At 41.3% G+C, this 19,352-nt stretch overlaps 1 protein-coding gene across 1 annotated transcript in view; it reads right to left on the bottom strand.

Moving 5' to 3' along the window:
- Positions 1-1,194: 1,194 nt before the first annotated feature.
- Positions 1,195-19,352, bottom strand: part of smg1 (SMG1 nonsense mediated mRNA decay associated PI3K related kinase) — a 39,232-nt gene continuing 21,074 nt past the window's right edge. The window contains exons 37-62 of the mRNA XM_058769348.1: positions 19,013-19,233; positions 18,762-18,916; positions 18,436-18,658; positions 18,104-18,350; positions 17,526-17,755; positions 17,025-17,273; positions 16,786-16,924; positions 16,600-16,709; positions 16,294-16,512; positions 12,553-12,746; positions 12,232-12,404; positions 11,844-12,123; positions 11,128-11,400; positions 10,741-10,975; positions 10,432-10,658; positions 9,730-9,886; positions 6,732-6,921; positions 6,093-6,565; positions 5,664-5,801; positions 5,246-5,578; positions 4,262-4,489; positions 3,907-4,118; positions 3,721-3,821; positions 3,448-3,624; positions 2,553-2,659; positions 1,195-2,469 (exon numbers count right to left, since the gene is read on the bottom strand). Coding sequence (XP_058625331.1) covers positions 2,392-2,469; positions 2,553-2,659; positions 3,448-3,624; positions 3,721-3,821; positions 3,907-4,118; positions 4,262-4,489; positions 5,246-5,578; positions 5,664-5,801; positions 6,093-6,565; positions 6,732-6,921; positions 9,730-9,886; positions 10,432-10,658; positions 10,741-10,975; positions 11,128-11,400; positions 11,844-12,123; positions 12,232-12,404; positions 12,553-12,746; positions 16,294-16,512; positions 16,600-16,709; positions 16,786-16,924; positions 17,025-17,273; positions 17,526-17,755; positions 18,104-18,350; positions 18,436-18,658; positions 18,762-18,916; positions 19,013-19,233 — 5,369 coding nt within the window. The 3' untranslated portion in view covers positions 1,195-2,391. The remainder of the gene's footprint in view (positions 2,470-2,552; positions 2,660-3,447; positions 3,625-3,720; positions 3,822-3,906; positions 4,119-4,261; positions 4,490-5,245; positions 5,579-5,663; positions 5,802-6,092; positions 6,566-6,731; positions 6,922-9,729; positions 9,887-10,431; positions 10,659-10,740; positions 10,976-11,127; positions 11,401-11,843; positions 12,124-12,231; positions 12,405-12,552; positions 12,747-16,293; positions 16,513-16,599; positions 16,710-16,785; positions 16,925-17,024; positions 17,274-17,525; positions 17,756-18,103; positions 18,351-18,435; positions 18,659-18,761; positions 18,917-19,012; positions 19,234-19,352) is intronic.

Here is a 19,352-nt window from a genome sequence, read left to right as displayed (position 1 = left end):
ATCATTTTCTGTTAAAGCTGCAGTCCATAACTTTTTTGGGTTAAAAATGATCCGATATCATATTTGAGCAAGTACATAACCAACCAGTATTCAAAACTATCACCTTACTTTAGCCCGATTCACAACGGTTAGGTTATAATAATGTTTTCTAATTTCAGTGGTACGGGCAGGTTTTCGCTGGAAATTCGAGCACGGCACTGCGTCATTACGTCCCGGCTACTAGGCTATATCACATGTGAGGATCCTGCAGGTGGTGGATCATTTATAGCCTTTTCTCACAGCAGCTGGAATAATTAAATGTATCATTTTGATGGCTGATTGTAATCCAGAAAGGATTGTGTGTTTATGAAACACATGTGAATGAAATTAAATCATTCCAGTTTTAAATGTGCTTCTGATTACAAATAGCCTGGGATTACACAGGATTAGTATTTTAAAGAAAACCAGTTCGATGGGAGCATAGTTTGCTTTTTGGGTTAGATGTGATATGAGCTAACCGATCGTTAGATTTAATCACCATTAGCGCAAATTATTGTAATTCTTTTTTCCTCAGTTGGTCAGAACAAACGTGGCAGACTTGTTTGTTACTTGTTCAGAGGGCAATATACGGTGAAAATTCTTATTTGGGTCAAATATTCCAAGACGTAGGCTAGAATCTGTGATTCCTGAGTACAGTATCCACACCGGTGCGGTGACTGACAGCCACACATTCACCTCAAAACATTAGATTCATCCGCACTGGAGCTGTGCCAGAACACCGGATCACAACCCAGCACACGGAAGATAATGCCGCACAGAGCTGCAATTCCAGGTTTTCAAACAGAAATGGCGACAAAGAGGCAAAACTTACGGACCGCAGCTTTAAATTGACAAGTAAACAAAACCTACATTTGCTAATAATTGGATAAAAATGTGTTATGCTCAAGAACAAATAGGCCTTCAACATTAGGTTACTATTAACCTCAGGTTAAGCAAAGTAACCTCACTTGTAATTATGAAAGGGGGTCACAACAGTGCTTTTAACAGTGGGCACTGAAGCCTAGTTCCTGAACAAGGTTAAATTGCAGTACAAAAGGTAGACAGTGTGAATTGCTGTGGTAAGTCTAAACAAGTTAAAAATGAATTTCAAGTACAAAAATTTTAAAAATCAGACAAACATGAACAAAAACAGCAAATGCTTTAATGAAGACCCAAGGGGTTTAATTATAGTTTTATTTGACCAACAAAGTGGAGTAAAACCATTAAGAGACAACAATTGTAACCATCACCACATCACTATTCCGTTACTTATTTCTCCCACTAAAAATGTAAAACTAGGTCAAGATCAGTAAAACGCAAGCTTTAATGAGGACATGTATCAGCGATGATGCATGTCCACAGGCAAGTCAAAAAAAAGGAGCAATCCAGACTAAATCCATACCAAAGGAGGAAAGGGAGAAAGAATCTACAATACACAAACAAGATCAGAGATGCATACTAAGAAAAAAATTATTTAGAAACTGATTTGCACATCTCACCATATTGAGCCTGGGTCATACTCAAGGATCAAATCAAAGAGACCTCAGACTGAGCACTTGCCAACTCCAAGCACATCATTCATTGTGCCAAACATTCAGAAACACGTGACCGTGAATGTTCCCAAAGCCACTTTGCGATTTGCCTTTTAATTGTGAAATCTGTGCAGTACATTGGTGGAGGAGTAAAAAGTTCTTTTTGCAGGGTTTGCTATATATATATTTGAGGGGAAAAGGTCTTTTTTGTGGTTAAGAATGAACTCTAAGGTCTGCCAATGGCCTTCTGGCTTCCAATGGAGTCCTTTGAGCCTTCCGGTCACACAGCCCTCCACACCCGCTCCAGCAGGAGACAGCTCAGCCGCAAGTCGTGCCCGACCCCGACCTATCCAAAAACAGAGGATCCCTCCAAAACCGGATCACCCTTTCCCTCCACTCTCGCACAAAAGTAGTCTAGAAACTTGCTAATTACCGCAGACCTTTGCTCTAAGAGTGGATAAACTGTCTCCTGCAAATTTTCCCTGTGGCAAATCCCATTTGTTTTGATAGTTGACAGACGTTTATTTTGTTGATGTTGTTGATACAGGGGTTGGTTGGGGGGGTAGTTCAAGCCGCGTGTGCCTTCCCCCCCCCCCCACCCTGCCTCCCCATCTTGGTGAGCTCCCCACACATCTCGGGGAGACAGTTGCAGACCCATTTCGTTGTGTTAGCTGGATCGCCGGATGTAGCTGTGCTACGGGGATCCGGTGTGGGCCCGAGGGAGGGTCTCTACACCCCCCCCCTTTCCTGCATGGTGCTCTGTGGCTCCATTGCCCCAGACCCAGTGGATTTTGGTGGATTTCTACCCTCGCTGGACCAAAGTGATCTACAAGGATCCCGTTCACACCCATGCTGTCCATCCCTCGTACAACTGTGCCAGGTTGTCCAAGTTTGTCGCCTCTTTGATGACATAATCCACCTTAAAGAGAGCAAAATACATGGCATTAACAAACGCACACAGCAGCAGCAGTAAGGTTGTATAGATAAGGAAGGACAGCTCACCTGCTCAGTGACACTCATTCTCCTGTTAGTGTCCACATCTCTACCTTCCAGTTTGGCCTTCACCCTCTTCCACACACTAACAGCGTAGGAATTCCTCTCTTGCACAGCTGGAGGAAAAACTGCTGATCAGTGATCTTAGCAAACTTCAAGTTGATAAAGCATTTCATAAGAGGACTTCAATGAAAGGCACCATTTTCCTTTAGAAGATACCATTATCCAAACAATCTATTGTCAGTACAAACTGTAATTTAAACGTGAACATTAGTGAAGTGCCTTTCCTACTCAAGTTGACATTGATCTATTTGTTAAAATAACCGCACATTGGCCCTTGTAGGTCAAACATGCAGATCTAAAGATTCTAAACAACTGTTCAAAGGTTTGAGGTCTTTAAAAGAAATCAATATTTTCATTCAGCAAGGACACATTAAATTGATCAAGCGACCGTAAATATTTATAATATTGCTAAATAAAAGCTGTTCTTCTGATTAAAAAAAATGTTTTCAACATTGATAAAACGCTTTTTTAGCATATTAAAATTATTTCTGAAGGATGTTTTGACACTCAAGTTTTAAACTATACACCATAACGGTTTTTACTGTATTTTTGTTTAAATTAATTGAGCCTTGTTGAGCGATAGACATTTAAAAAAATAAAAATAAATCCAATCCTAAACTTTTGAATGGTAGTGAATTTATCAATTGTTTATTATTATTAAAATGTTAAAACACGTTAAAACCGAATGCATAATCAGTTAACTTGATGAATAGTGCCTTTTAATCCTCATCTGTTAAAATAACCACATATTCACATATGGGTCGAACTCCCATACAGGCATGTAAAATTTCAACATATTAAATGGACCGATCTATGAGATGACATTTGCATCACAACTTACCTCTCCCAGTTTTGGGATCCCGCACGGCTCTTTTGGGGCTTGGGGCCAGTCCTTTACTGTTGATCATCAGAGTGCTGGGGGGAGTGTCCACCGGGGTCCCAAAGTTTCGAGGAAGAGCTTTGCGGGCATTCTGAGACATGCTGTCAGGCTGGGTCTTCACTCCACTGCAGCGCACTGCTATAGTAACAGACAAAGAGAGAGAGAGAGAAATCAAACTCAAATCGCCTACAGAAAAAACACCATGAAAGAACCAAAGCTACATCTTAAACTTACCAGCAGCAAAGGTGGTCTGGACTGTGGAAGTGGGACTTGCACAGTCACTTCCTCTCTCAGTGACAAGAGGAGAGGCGAAGCTCACCAAGCCATTGTAGATGCTAAAGGTAAAAAACAAAAAAATTAACAACAAAAACCCCCTTGAAGAATTACAAGTTGTGTTCTGAAGCCAGCCCAAATGCTCACCTTTGGCTCTGAACCTTTAGCTCCTTCAGGGTGGCAGGGATCTCCTGCAGCAGCTCAACCTGCTCTTGGCTGCGTGGTTGACCTGTAGCTTGCACTACCGTGAAAAGCACTATCTGCACATTATCCTGCCATGCTTTGTATTCTGACAGGAACTGACGCACACTACCTTCATAAGTCACTTCCTCTCCCTCAGTAAGGGCATTTTCCTCATCCTGCCAAATTGAAAAGCAGCCAACATTAGAGTGAACACAAAAGAGATAGATTTTCAATAACATGTAAAACCACTTTTTGTCAGTGGTTAAAGGTGGCCAATAAACTAAACACGTCAACCATTCTGCATCAGAGGCTTATATACCTTTGCCATGGCACGCAGGAGGTGCTTAACATCAGCAAGTTGGCGGTTGTGATTGGACAGGATGCCTTTAATGGAGTCTACCAGCAGCTGCAGGGTTTCGGTCACTCTCTCCAGCTGCTGCTCTCTTTCCTCCTGCATGGCTCTCTGACTGGACATCTCCTGGGTGAGGTGATTCTGTGCATACACAAGCCACTCAGGCCCACCAATGGACATATCCATGGCAGGACTCTGCAAAGACACAATCCAATGCTTTTCAATTAGAAACAGACAACACCAACAGATTATGGTGAAATGTTTTTTTGGATTCATAAGTAGTTAAAGTATTTTGCAGGAATGCACTGATAGTTTGATTAAATAAATGTGAAAAAAAATGCCAGAAACTACAATAAATTGTTTTTAAATCCTACAAGTAAAATCAGGCTTACTATCATACATGTAGAGTATAAAATGAATATTTAGAGATTAGCAGGATTTAAATTGTTTTTAAATATATACTCTAAAATGGAAGTTAACCTTTACGGATTCATTAAATATGATCAACAACGAAATGCACAATACTGATCGCTGTGCACTACAGTTCAAAAGTTTGTAGACAGAAGTTAAGAAACTGATAAAATGATAGCAAAGAAATTTATGATGTTACATGCTGTTCTTAAAAAAAAAAAAATATTCACCATTTTCAACATTGATAAGAAGAAATGTTTCTTGAGCACCAAATCAATATATTAGAATGATTTCTGACGAATCATGTGGCTCTTAATATTGGAGTAATGATGCTGAAAATTCAGCTGTCATTACAGAAATTACATTTTAAAACAATATTATTTTAGAGACTAGAGACGTTAGTAATATTGTAAAAATTACAATTTAAAATGTTTTTACTGTATTTTTAATCAAACTTTGTGAGCATGAGACCTTACTGACATTTGAATGGCTGTGTAGATAGAATAAAAAAAAAACATTTAAAAATCCAGCAAGACTCACCAGTCTATGCAGCAGCTGAAGTTCCAGAGAGGAAACGGAGGTGCTAAACTGAGCAGCATAGGAGCAGGTGGCCTGGCATCGTTTCACAAGTTCAAAAAGTGTAGCATCCATGTTCAAGGCTTCTGGAGTACGGGTACGCAGGCCTTCGAAGTTGAGAATGGTGCTGCAGAGAAAAGTAACCTGGTTGGCACGCTGACTCTCCTTCATCACCAAGGCACGGCGTTCTGCTATAGTGGCCTCAAAGTCCTGCAGTACTGGGGCGAGTGCAGGGTTTGCTCCACCGGCCCACTTCAGCCTCTGCTCTATGCTGCCCTCTAGACTTGCCAACTTCTCCTGCAACACAAAACCAAACACGGTTTAGATTAAAAGGTTTCCATTTCCCTTTGACATATTTTCCAGAATGTGCAATGGCTTTAACCTGGACGCTGCCAATAGAAGCTTCGTCCTGACTGAGTTTGTAGAGCTTCTTCTTCATGTTGCTCAGGATGATGGAGCGAGGCGGGGGACTGACCGTCATGGGCTGCGTCCTCGCACCAAGGATGTCCTCATGCTGCCACTGATAAAAGAGAGCAGAAGGTGAAGGCCACATTTACTGTTGCTTGCTAAAATTTCATGGGTGAATCTCAGTCAAATCCCACTCATGCTCAGATTTGAATTTGCCACACTGACCAACAAAAAGCTGCTTGATTTTAAAGTGAATGTAGTTTGTTACTTCTCTATGTTATTGACGATGCATATTGGACCTGTTTTTTTTGCACACAAAGTTACACTAGAATTTCACTAATGTGACCACACCTTCACAGCCACAATGACAATGTTTTTTTGTAAACTGAGCACCGGTTCTTACCTGGAACATGGTGATGTGAAGCTGAGTCCTCTGCAGGCTGACCTTACAGGCTTCAATGCTGACTTCTAGACGTCGTACCAGGTCCAGTTTTTTCCAGGCTGTGTCGTAGGAGCTGGCCAGCACTGTAGCCCTGTTGAGCAGCAGTTGGGATATCCGTCCTGCCTGCACCCCTTGCTCTACTGCTTTCTTGCACAGGTCATCCAGAGAAACCTTCCCCTCAGCGCCAAAGTCCTTGGCCTCCACCTGGGCGATGAGATCCATGCCGAGGGCACTGAGAGCGCTGCAGATGGCCAGACCCAGAGCCTGGGTGGGGAGCCCCATTAGCATCTGCCTCACAAAATCTGCTGTGAAGGCTTTAATGGGCCGCATCATCTGGTCCTCGCTCACTACAGTGGAGCCTCGGTATATGGGTTTCACTATGGGTACTGGGCCATTTGAGGGTGCAGGCTCATCAGTGGGTGTAGGACATGTTCCTGTTAGAAAAAAAAAAAAGAGAGAAGGGTGTCTAATAAAAATCCTGATTCTGCACAATGACATACTTATGTGTGCTACTTTGCATTTCTTACTTTATTCATGTGTCATTCCAAATATTGAGAAAATATCCATAATATATTGAGAAATTATCTAGTAGTTGTTTACCAGATAGCGTCTGTGCAAATGAACCGCACAGCCGGAAAAAGTCTCGGATGGTCTGGAGTCTCTTCAGGAAGAAAATCTCCTCCAAGACCTGCCTGGTCTGCACATTATCAAAGAAATGGACCTGTGTAGCTCTGGACTCCCTGATCACATCCACCTTTCTCCAGGCAGCAGGCACATCCATAGAGTTCAGCTAGAGGGGAAAACAGGATTCATTTAGACACCACTCTAATCTAATAAACACATCTCAGGCATATGATCAGCTAGGGACAAAAACAGAAGAAAAGCCTGACCACCCGCTAGTCACATGCTCTTTTTTATTTATCTCTTTCCACTTCAGTTATTTGTGGTCACAATTTGTTGCTTTCATGGAACACCATTCAATATGAACACACAATAATAATAGCATAAAAAAATATTGATAAAATAGGTTTTATTCTATTAAATAAAACAAAAACACAAAATAATATTAACTCAAATATATTGCTATCATAACTAGCGATGCAGCAAAATGATAATTCTTGGATGAAGCCGAACAAAGTGAAACACTGGGCCGAATACCGAACACGGATTTTCGCATTTTTTCCCCTCATGTATTTAGCAATTTTTTTTACACCATTGCATTAATTAAATAGCCACAATGTGCATTTTACTGTTCTGTCTTGCTTTTCAAAGCACAATTTAATTAAAAATAATTAATTAAGTTAGTAAAATTTTTTGGCCATTTTTGAAATCCCCTTTAGTATTTTTTTTACTGTACAAATAAATTCTGCCTTGCTGAGCAGAAGAGAATTCTTTTAAAACGTTAGAAAATATTACAGATCCCAATTTGAACACTGTGTGAATGTTATAATGTATTAATAGAGCTGTTGTAACTAGGGCTGCACGATATATCGTTTCAGCATCGATATTGCGATGTGCGCATCCACGATAGTCACATCGCAGAATGTGCAATGTTTAGTAGGCCTATACTGATCGTTATTATTTATACTGATCGTTTTCTTTGCTCACACACAGACTGCAACATCTAAAGTCTGTCTACACTGGACGCGACAAAGTGACCGTTACAAATCATTTGAACTTTGTGTCAGTACGTCATAAACGAGGCATCAGTTTACTGTCAGGGATTTGTCGCCACACGCCGCATCCAGTGTAGACACTTCCGTGTCTATATGTGAATGTAATGACACATACGCGCCAAATTATGTCAAAAGGCATGTCTCTGCAAGTATCCTTGTAAACACAGTTGCTTATGTCTTAGGTGAAGGTAAACAAGTGAGAAAGAAAATGGGGGTGTAACAGTATAGGTTATTGGTTCACAGAGGTTTAATGTTCCAACTTTGTGTCATGAATGTTAATAAAGCTACAAAAGTGATTTATCTCTGTTTTGTTAAACAGATTTATTGGATTCAATTTATACAGCGAAGACTATGCAGTGTTATTTTACATTTGATTATCAATTTTTGTACCTGAATACTGTGGGATTTACCTGAAAAATATAAAGCACTGTTTATTTCATTTGTATCTTTGTTCTATTATAATTTATCTATGCTTGTAATTCGTTTATTTTCTATGCTGATTTACTCCCCTATAATCACCCCAATCATTGATTATTTTTTCCAAGCAGAGCTAGTCAAGGCATCTGGTGAAATTTTTTTTTTTTTTTAGAAAATAAATCGCATTGTGAGTTTTTTCCAATATCGTGCAGCCCTAGTTGTAATCATTATTATTGTGTTTTTTATTTTACAGAACAACAGTAAAACAACAATACTAACATTTATGAATGTTGATGGAGTTCTTGCTTTTTCTCTGCTTTTATTTTGGCGGTAACCCGCTGGAAGACCTCAGTGCTGACAACAGCAGATTTATACTCTCATTGCGAATTTGGGAAGATGTTTGTCACACGCATCACATTACAGTGTTTCCCCATACATTGATTTATTTGTGGCACCTGCCACAATATCAAAACTGACTGCCACAAATAGATTTTCCAAATGGCTTTGACTTAGTTCAATAAACATGATCACTGCACGTTTCAAAATCAGAAACCGGTGCGAGTGTTTTTATATCACTGTAAACCGACTGTCTTCAGAAAATTTTGCATGTCATTTTCATTTCATCTTGCATGTAATGCCTGATAAAGCAGCTTTTGTGAGTGGAGCACTGCTTTGCACTGCCGGGGAAACCTCTATTTCTCCCGCTCAAAGCGCCTACTGCTGGCAGAGAATGAATTTGCATATATATGCCACCCCAAATAGAGTGCAAGTCTGTGGGAAACACTGCATTGTCACATGCCTTGTAAAAATTCATAAAAATGTTCCTGAGCAACTGACGAGTAGCAGTTTCAGTGCAGATTTTGCCAGTGCTTTGGACTTCAAACCCTGGCACCCTGAGCTTGTCATCGCTGTCAGAATACATACAATTTATTCACGTATTAGAAAAGTTGTTTAAGGCCATTTCGCAATTTCAGTCATCTTACAGTAACCAGCAACCACACTTTCCTCTTCTCATCGAAGACAAGCGATGCAGTAGTAAACAGTCTCTCACTGTTGGTGCATGTAATGATTTTTACGTCTTTCTCGGACCGTTTTATATGCTTCCACACTGCCGACGTGTTTGCTGCATTAGTGCGTGCCTCTATTTGTTAGCATCACGTCATTGTTTGGTACAATTTATTCAGTCTTGTCGCACCGAAAGAGATTTTTTTGCTATTGTCGGCCGAATAATGTCGGTTGCCGAACATTCGGTGCATCCCTAATCATAACTATACTATTATACTGTTAATGCACTAATCCATACAGCATTTAACTGATGTTTATACTTCTCAGACTGAAGAAAAAAAACAAACAAACATCTGTTGTGTGTATTCTTTGATACATAGTACAGGTATACAGAACATCTAAACTGTACAACAGACTCGGGTGGTCAAATATTAGACAATATTACACCTATCCAAACATGAATTACAAACTACAATATTTTACAAATCAGTATTTTTTACCTTGTCAATCAGAAGTCCAAAAGCAGTCTCCAGCTGTGCAAACATGCCATCAAAAGCTACCAACAACATCTGACCGGCACTCATCTTGGGTGTTTCCTGCACCGAGCTGTCCATGCTGCGTGGCTGGATCAGTTCTGAGTACTGGGCTCGCAGAACCCTGACACAAAACAAAGACACAATGTTCAGTCCATCCAAAAACAATAACATTACATACTGCTTAGTACAGGGGCCGGCAAACTTTTCGGCATGACGTGCCATTTTTAATTTTTCTGGTTAATCACTGTGCCAGTAGTTTGCGTCACTGGATATAGCCAGTAACATTTCATATTCATATTAAATGATTTGCAGCTTCATCTTACCTCGCTCTTTCAACGTTAAACTGACGCTTCGCGCTCAGAATCTGTGAATGGTAAACCCTGCCTACTTTGATTTGATTGACCATCTCAGTCATCTTGACATTGACGAGCGCTGTTAGACAGCTGAGGCTTTGATCTGAAGCGCCTAGTATGTGCAGCAGTCGTGCGCGCATCCGTAGACTAGTGCAAGTTAATTCTCACACTTTAATAGTATTTATAGCTCCAAACAGGCTGTGTGACTATGAGAAGTTATTAAATCAAAATGTACGTCAGTATGCAGTTTTCCCTATTGCTAGTGTAGGTTGCTGACCCCTGGCTAAGTAAATATTTCTATTGTCCATGTTACCTGGTGATATCCAGATAGTGGTCATCTGGATCCTCCTCCAGGCCCATGGCGGTGTTACGAAGGTGAGCCTGCAGAACTTCCCCCAGTCCCTGCAGTGAAACCCCATCTGCGCACTGATCGATCAGTGCGTCCAGCTCCGCTAGCATGGCCTCTAATGTATTTTCTCCCTTCAGCATGCAGCGCAGAGCCTCTGGGAAGATGATCTGACGGAAGTTTGTGTTGAGCTCCTTCAAATATTAATAAAAATGTTTGAGAGGGGGAAAACTATCACTGAAACCACTGAATACCATTACACACTGAGAACATTACCTGAAGGCAGGTGTAGACGCCATTGGCCAGGTAGACAACTTGCGAAGTCTCTGCAAGGCTGAGGATGTCCAAGTCATGTGACAGAAGCTGGCACTGCTGCAACAGTTGCACAAGGCACGTGATGTTTCCACTCATACTGCAGAGCTCTTCCAGGAACCAGGCACCATCACGGGACGTCAGCTCCACCAGCTGCTCTCCAGCACTGGCTGCAGCTCCCTCCATCACCAGGTTACGCCTGCAAAGCACAGAAAAACTGAATTCTTTAATCCTGTAAGATCACTGGGAAAAAAAAAAGTTTAGGCATGTAGGACCAGAAATTTATTTCGGCAACAAATGAGGTTTTCACAATTCTTGTAGGTTTTTTTTTTTAAAGCCACAGATTCAGACCTGGTGAGGGCACAGAGGGCAGAAACGATGATGTCAGCCAGGCTAAAGGACCCGAGCTCAGCGTCCTCATGCAGGAAGACTTTGATGCAGCGCTCGATCTCCTGCAGCTGCTCCTCACAAACGGGCACACCAGCGCCCTCTGCCTTCAGGCGATCTACCTGCCGCAGCAGCCGAGTGTTGGTTTCTGCTGCGTGGTGCTGCAGCGCCATCTCTATGCTAGACAGGAACTGGCATGTGGGAGGAGGGGGCTGGGGTGCAAACTGCATTTCATACCTAAAAAGATAATTTTTATGATATCTAATTAGAGGACATGGAAAAGTCAATTTTAAAAATGATTACAATTAATAAAAATGCATGACTGATTTTTCCAGGTTTTTCAGGGCATGCAAACCTTGATACATACACATTCAAAAAATTATTCAGTTTTTTGAATACTTTTATACAGCAAGGACACATTTCATCACAGAACAAAATTTTTAAAATCAAAAAAGTTTTAAATATATTAATTTTTCACAATATTACTGTTTCACTGTACTTTTGATCAAATAAATTCAGCCTTGGTGAGCATGAGACTTCTTTTAAAAACACATGCTTTTTGATCGGTAGTTAATTATAAAATGTTATTGTATTTTATTATTATGTGACATTGGACCAGTTACTGAAGAAAAAGCAGCCAAAAAGTGTGAACTGGAGACACAATAAGTAGATGCACTTACTGGTGATAGATGGTCTGGCAGTGATCGACGGTCATGTCACACACCAGCTCCTCCATCCACTGTTTCCACGTGTGAACTCTGTGCCTGAGCAGCACCGCACGCGGGTACAGCAAGGCCACGGTGGCATAGCTGTGCAGGTGCTCGAGACAGCCACGCAGCTGAGAGCGCCGCTGCTGTAACAGAGCACTCACCTCTGCCTCCAGTGCCTCACACTGGCTAATTAGATGTGCCTGGCCTGCATTCTGCAAGAAAGATGTTGCTGGCACGTAGCTAGGTGGACCTGCAGTTTACACGGACCAAAGGAACAAATTAGAAGTTTGCAAGTGGTCCTTTTGCTTCTCATTAAACTTCAGTTAATATTCTGTAAGAAACCCAAAATTATCTGCACCTAAATCAATAGGGCTACTGATCTCCTGGAGGAGACTGGCAAGCTGGGTGGCCTCTAGACTGGCAAAGGCAGCTTGATACTGAGAGATGCACTGATCCAGATCTGACAACTTCCCCTGAATAGCATCCTGTACAGTTCTCTGCCTGGACTGCAACTGAGTGTGCTCAGAGTATCTGGAAAGGGATGGGAGAAAGAACGACAGTGAGACCTTATCTGTCCCATTAAATCTATACTATTAAACGATCAAGCAATAATTGTGACCAGCTGAATATGATTCCCTTTAAAAAAATAAAAAATTCCTTGGTGGTCTCATCTGCTGACCTGTGCTCCAGGGAGTGGATGGGATGATCTGCTCTGGTGTCGGCTCCCTCCAGGAACTCCATCTCCTCCAGCAGCTTGCCCTGCACTTTCTCCACTTGTGTGAGCTGCTCCTGCAGGTTTAGGTACTCATCCACTGCCTCCTCCACCTGCGGCAGCACTCCAATCATCTCATCACGGTTCTTGAACCAGTTCACCTATTAAAAAAAAAAAGAAAAAAAAAAAAAGCTTTGGTTAGCAAACCAAGTCAGGGTCAATTTGAATTGTATAGCGCTTTTCACAACACATTGTTTCACAGCAGCTTTACGAAAACAATGTTAATGTGTGCAATATCTTAATAGCTTCATGCCTTACAATGGCATTTAGCATATTAGAGCTGGGCGATAACGGTTTTCATTTTGTGACAAATACAAGTACCAAAGCAGTTGGGAACTGCTATATAATCACTCCATGTGAGTATACTGCATGTATGCAGATAAAGTTGGGCACACCAGTAAATACACCTTTTTATAAAGAGTTGGGTGATAATAGTTACATTTTGTACAGAAATAAATCAGAGTTGAGATTTGCTATACAGTTCAAATCGCTCACACACTCAAGGTGATTTATTTCGGTACAAAATGTACTGTACTCATGCAGACAAAGCAGGATATTAGTGTTGTCACGGTACCAAAATTTCAGTATTCGGTACTGATACCAGTCAAAATCCACGGTTCTCGGTACCAATTTCGGTACCACATGCTAATTAAAAAAAACACACTATTTTTAATAATGAAGTCAAACAAAATAAAAAAAATGTACAAAAATCAATGCCATTCTTTATACTTTATTTAAATTGTGTTTCAAGTTTTCCCGCAAGTAATGAAAGTATGAAAAACAGTAAACAAGTTTCACCCAAATTTAATTTGTCTTTTAATTAATTAAATTTAAACACATTGTATTGTTTTGGTAAATAAAGGGGATTTACTATTAAAATTAAAATTAAAATAAAAATATGGAAGAAATATTGTGTGATTTCTTTAAAAAAAAAAAAAAAAAAAAAATTATTTATATATACACAGGTGCTGGTCATATAATTAGAATATCATCAAAAAGTTGATTTCACTAATTCCATTCAAAAAGTGAAACTTGTATATTATATTCATTCATTACACACAGACTGATATATTTCAAATGTTTATTTCTTTTAATTTTGATGATTATAACTGACAACTAAGGAAAATCTCAAATTCAGTATCTCAGAAAATTAGAATATTGTGAAAAGGTTCAATATTGAAGACACCTGGTGCCACACTCTAATCAGCTAATTAACTCAAAACACCTGCAAAGGCCTTTAAATGGTCTCTCAGTCTAGTTCTGTAGGCTACACAATCATGGGGAAGACTGCTGACTTGACAGTTGTCCAAAAGACGACCATTGACATGTTGCACAAGGAGGGCAAGACACAAAAGGTCATTGCAAGAGAGGCTGGCTGTTCACAGAGCTCTGTGTCCAAGCACATTAATAGAGAGGCGAAGGGAAGGAAAAGATGTGGTAGAAAAAAAGTGTACAAGCAATAGGGATAACCGCACCCTGGAGAGGATTGTGAAAAAAACCCATTCAAAAATGTGGGGGAGATTCACAAAGAGTGGACTGCAGCTGGAGTCAGTGCTTCAAGAACCACTACGCACAGACGTATGCAAGACATGGGTTTCAGCTGTCGCATTCCTTGTGTCAAGCCACTTTTGAACAACAGACAGCGTCAGAAGCGTCTCGCCTGGGCTAAAGACAAAAAGGACTGGACTGCTGCTTAGTGGTCCAAAGTTATGTTCTCTGATGAAAGTAAATTTTGCATTTCCTTTGGAAATTAGGGTCCCAGAGTCTGGAGAAAAAGAGGAGAGGCACAAAATCCACGTTGCTTGAGGTCCAGTGTAAAGTTTCCACAGTCAGTGATGGTTTGGGGTGCCATGTCATCTGCTGATGTCGGTCCACTGTGTTTTCTGAGGTCCAAGGTCAACGCAGCCGTATACCAGGAAGTTTTAGAGCACTTCCTGCTTCCTGCTGCTGACCAACTTTATGGAGATGCAGATTTCATTTTCCAACAGGACTTGGCACCGGTACACAGTGCCAAAGCAACCAGTATCTGGTTTAAGGACCATGGTATCCCTGTTCTTAATTGGCCAGCAAACTCACCTGACCTTAACCCCATAGAAAATCTATGGGGTATTGTTAAGAGGAAGATGCGATATGCCAGACCCAACAATGCAGAAGAGCTGAAGGCCACTATCAGAGCAACCTGGGCTCTCATAACACCTGAGCAGTGCCACAGACTGATCAACTCCATGCCACGCCGCATTGCTGCAGTAATTCAGGCAAAAGGAGCCCCAACTAAGTATTGAGTGCTGTACATGCTCATACTTTTCATGTTCATACTTTTCAGTTGGCCAAGATTTCAAAAATCCTTTCTTTGTATTGGTCTCAAGTAATATTCTAATTTTCTGAGATACTGAATTTGGGATTTTCCTTAGTTGTCAGTTATAATCATCAAAATTAAAAGAAATAAACATTTGAAATATATCAGTCTGTGTGTAATGAATGAATATAATATACAAGTTTCACTTTTGAATGGAATTAGTGAAATAAATAAACTTTTGATGATATTCTAATTATATGACCAGCACCTGTATCTGTGTATGTGTATGTATGTGTATGTGTATGTGTATGTGTATGTGTATGTGTATGTGTATATATATATATATATATATATATATATATATATATATATATATATATATATAAAATATATAAAATTATATTTCTGGCACAATGTCTTTAAGATAAACTTTTATTTTGACGGGTTGCCGTGAATACCTTTACATTTCTGTGTGTAGCTATATGATATGACGCTGGTTTTACTCAATGAAACGGTAAAATGCTCGCGAGGGGACTCTCAGAGCAGTTATGTAGATATTGTTTATGTATTTATGTCCTCATTGAGACTGCAGATGATGAATCACCGCGAGCGTCAGGCGCGCTTCAGTGTGTGTGTAGTCTCTGCCATTCATTCCCTCACACAGAGACTCGCAGAACATGCGGGATTCATATTTGAATCGACTTTTGCGGCTTAATATTTACAGATATTAGTCCACGTCGCGATTTGATTTAAGTGCAGTGACCTACTTTTGATTAATTCATCCAAACGTTGACAAATTCCGTGCTAAACTGTAAATTCCGTTTTTATAACTGGATTCCGAGATTCCGTCCGCGTTTTCTGCATCGCGGAAATCATCGGGCCGTACGCGTCAAGAACCGGGTTGACCGGGTACTCGGTACCACCGGTACTTAAAAAAAACTGGTACCGTGACATTTTCACTTTTTGGTACCGACTTGGTACCGAAGTACCGGGTCTTTTGACAACACTACAGGATATAATATACATTCGACTTTATACAGAGAGCTCAGCGACGACAGCTTAGGCTTACATTTTGTGATGATATAAACCAGTTTGAGTGTCATTTTTTGATGTTGTATCCAAGCTTAAGAATTAATCAGTAGTTTGGTTCCCCTAAAAATGTGATATAGCAACATGGCTCAACCAGGGGTAACAGTTTGAGGATGGAATACCTGCCTACCCAACCAATGTCATGCAGCAGGAGTGTTGAGAAATTCATTATTTTAGCATATTTTTCATATTTTGAAATCAACATTACTCACATTTAAGAGGCCAATGTACATTTATGTACTATTTGCACTTGAAATTCTCACCTTAATCTCAGCCACACGGGAAGAGAAGAGGCTACGGGTGATGTCTCGCTCCATCTCTCTCTTGCTCTGCTTGTTCTCTGCTTGCTGACCACCACCTCCATACACAGCCCCTGCAAAGCCCACCTCACCACCTGCTGTCCAGTCCACCAGAGGGTCATAGACAAACGCCTCCAAAAGTGTCAAGAGGGTCTCTCTACCACGTCGCATTATCTGGATGACCTGAAAGGAAAGGACACCGTTCAAATTTGTATGCATGTTCTAAATTAACATGCATACAAACATGCATAACAGTCATCCCATCCTCACCTGTTCACAGGACAGTCTAAAGATGCCCTCCACCCCTGTGACCCCCAAAGCGGTCTCAATGTTGTGTGTCATACGGAAAGGAACCTTCTCTGGTACTCTCAAGCTTTTTCCTGTTAGGATGAGGTATTTAAATGTCTATGCCAATGAAGCATGTTGTGAGTCATTCTCAAGTGGACAAGTACTCACCCTTCTCAAAACAGACGTTGTAGTCAATGTGTACCACCTCGCCAGTCGTCATATCAATCAGCACGTTGTCAAGATGACGATCTCCCAATCCAATGATGTATCCCACCATTGACATTACAGCAGTGGATCTGGCATAAGACTAAATGAGATGCATAAGAGATGGTTAATTATAGTGCAAGGCATTTATTCTAACACTGTGCCAAACATAGGTAGGACATGTGAACAGTGGTTCCTCTGACCTGAGTCACGCTCCACCACTCACTGGGGGTGGTACAGGAGCACCAGAGCTCCTTTGCCAACAGGTTAGGGGGTGTAGCCTCCATCAGCTCTCGGAGAACATCTCTCATGACACTCAACGGCCAGTCACGGCGCGACACATCCAAACTGAGCCCGACAGCCTTTAAGGCAGGACCGATCTTACTGTAATAGAGCTCACTGGGCCGTGGAACCATGGGAAGATTCTGAGGTTGCTGGAATGAGTCCTGTGCCTAAATGTAAAAAAGGTACACAATTTGGTCAATTTTTTTTTTTTAAATCTTCCTTCACCAAAAGTGAAGCCAGTCAATAGGGCTGCACTATTTACATCAACTGAAAATGACAACTGGCATTTTTCTCTTATATATTTTACTTTTATAAACGACTTAAATTTTTATGTAATAAATGGCCTTCGTTAACAACAAAAACCCTGTTATGTAAAAGAATAATTTTCAGAAGCGTTCTATGCTAATTTTCACTCTCACCTTCTGGGCTTGGACCACAGCCTCGCGCTGCTGCCAGCGTTTGTACAGGCCAAATAGTGGAGTGGCTCCATCCACCCACTGGATGAGGCCTGATCTGGTGCCCAGCGGTGTGACAGAATAATGACGGGCGTGAAACCTTGGACTCTCCTGCTGATTCACTTTAGTGAACATGGTGTTGACGATAGACAAGAACTGCATGATCCTCTCATCCAAATGCAAGTCCTCCAATCCTAAAACACAAAGATAATGTTTCCATGAGCAAACGGCATGTATTAAATGGGATGATTCAAACAAAAATTTAAATTGTCATTTTACTTACCCTCACGTCATTTCAAACCATCATCATATAAAGCGATAGGGTCTCTTCAGAAGAATTGGACTAAACTGCTCAATTTATATGGATTACTTTTACAATGCCTTTAATAGTTTTGGTGGAAATGGACTTTAAAAAGGGGGGACAGAAATCTCAAGTAATACGTTTATTTGTGTTTTTCGAAGAAGAACGAGAGACTTATAGGTTTGAAATGACATGAGGGTGAGTTTTTGGTGATGCTTTTAGCCACGTTAAAAACTCATACCTTTGAATAGGTAAGGATAATTTCTGCCATCAGAGCCTAGAAAGTAGAGCTTCTTGGGTTTGGTTTTAGTTGGCAGGATGGTGATGGTATTGCCTACACTCTGGATGGTGACTGCATCTGTAGCAGACACCTCCCCTGGCAGCGCCATCTCTGTGTTGGTCATGGCAGTCAGGCGGGGGCTGATCTCATCTAGCCGCAGGAGGTAACTAGCCCGTTTTTGTGCCCTTTGCTGCAAGCTCAGCATGATCTGTAACAGGACGAGGTAGAATTACAAAAGGTAAAATGCACAGCATGCATATTAGCATTTCACTTATGCACACATCTGTCCTGACCTGTTTGAAGGGCACCCAGCTGCTGGCAGGATTGGCTGGATTAAGAGGGCTCCTCAGTCTCTCTAGAGCGTTGTGGATGGCCTCTCCGTACGTCTCCTGAAACCACGCCTCGTGAGGAGTCTCCGCCGGAGCAGCCGTGATGCTGCGTACGTGATCCAGTGCAAAAACCACAGGCTTCATCAGAGCAGAGTGCTTCTCTCTCATAATAGCCACCTTCTCATCCCTAAATCACAAGAGATTGAGAATTTAAATGATTTTTCATGAGGCATGAGTCACTCACTAATGAAGTTTCTCCTTCTATATTGATTTCCAGGGTCGTGACTTACTTGCGCAGTGTGTTGTTGTTCTGAACTCTTTTCACCTCATCCTCCAGCTGTTGAATCCTGCGCAGAACGTGCATGTGTTGCTGCTGCAAGACCCCCAGCCAGAGCTCGTCCCAGAGCAGAGTGACCCTCCTCAGCTCGCCCACCAACAACTGCACCTGCACACACAAGGATCAACAAAACAACTCTTAAACACAATGGCCTTTAACACAACCAGACACTTATAGAATAGTTAAAAGTCCTTTCTGTAATACCTGTAGCACCATGGTGGGGTTGGCAGAAGAGAGCTTGTCTACGATCTTGCTGTAGCAGTCCTGCATCATGGCTTGGTCTTCGCTAGAATACATAACCATCTCTTCCCCACGGCTGCTCTCTTGAGAAGTCGGCCCGCTGCCCGTCTCGCTCTCACCTCCACAAAGAGCCTCTCCCTGCATGTTCCCAAGAAGGGTTGGCAGGGACGATGGCAGCTTGTTACCTGGCAGAGATGAAAACAATTTTTCTTCCCCAAAGAGGCTAAACTTCTATATATGATCACTAAGCTGAGAACTGATTGGTTGTTTAATGTCTCCATCAAAGCATAAAGCCAGAGCATTT

This window comes from Onychostoma macrolepis, chromosome 03 (assembly GCF_012432095.1).
Source record: "Onychostoma macrolepis isolate SWU-2019 chromosome 03, ASM1243209v1, whole genome shotgun sequence".
Lineage (NCBI taxonomy): Eukaryota > Metazoa > Chordata > Actinopteri > Cypriniformes > Cyprinidae > Onychostoma > Onychostoma macrolepis.
Note: the sequence above shows the minus strand (reverse complement) of the source record. Positions and strands in the feature narration are given on the sequence as shown.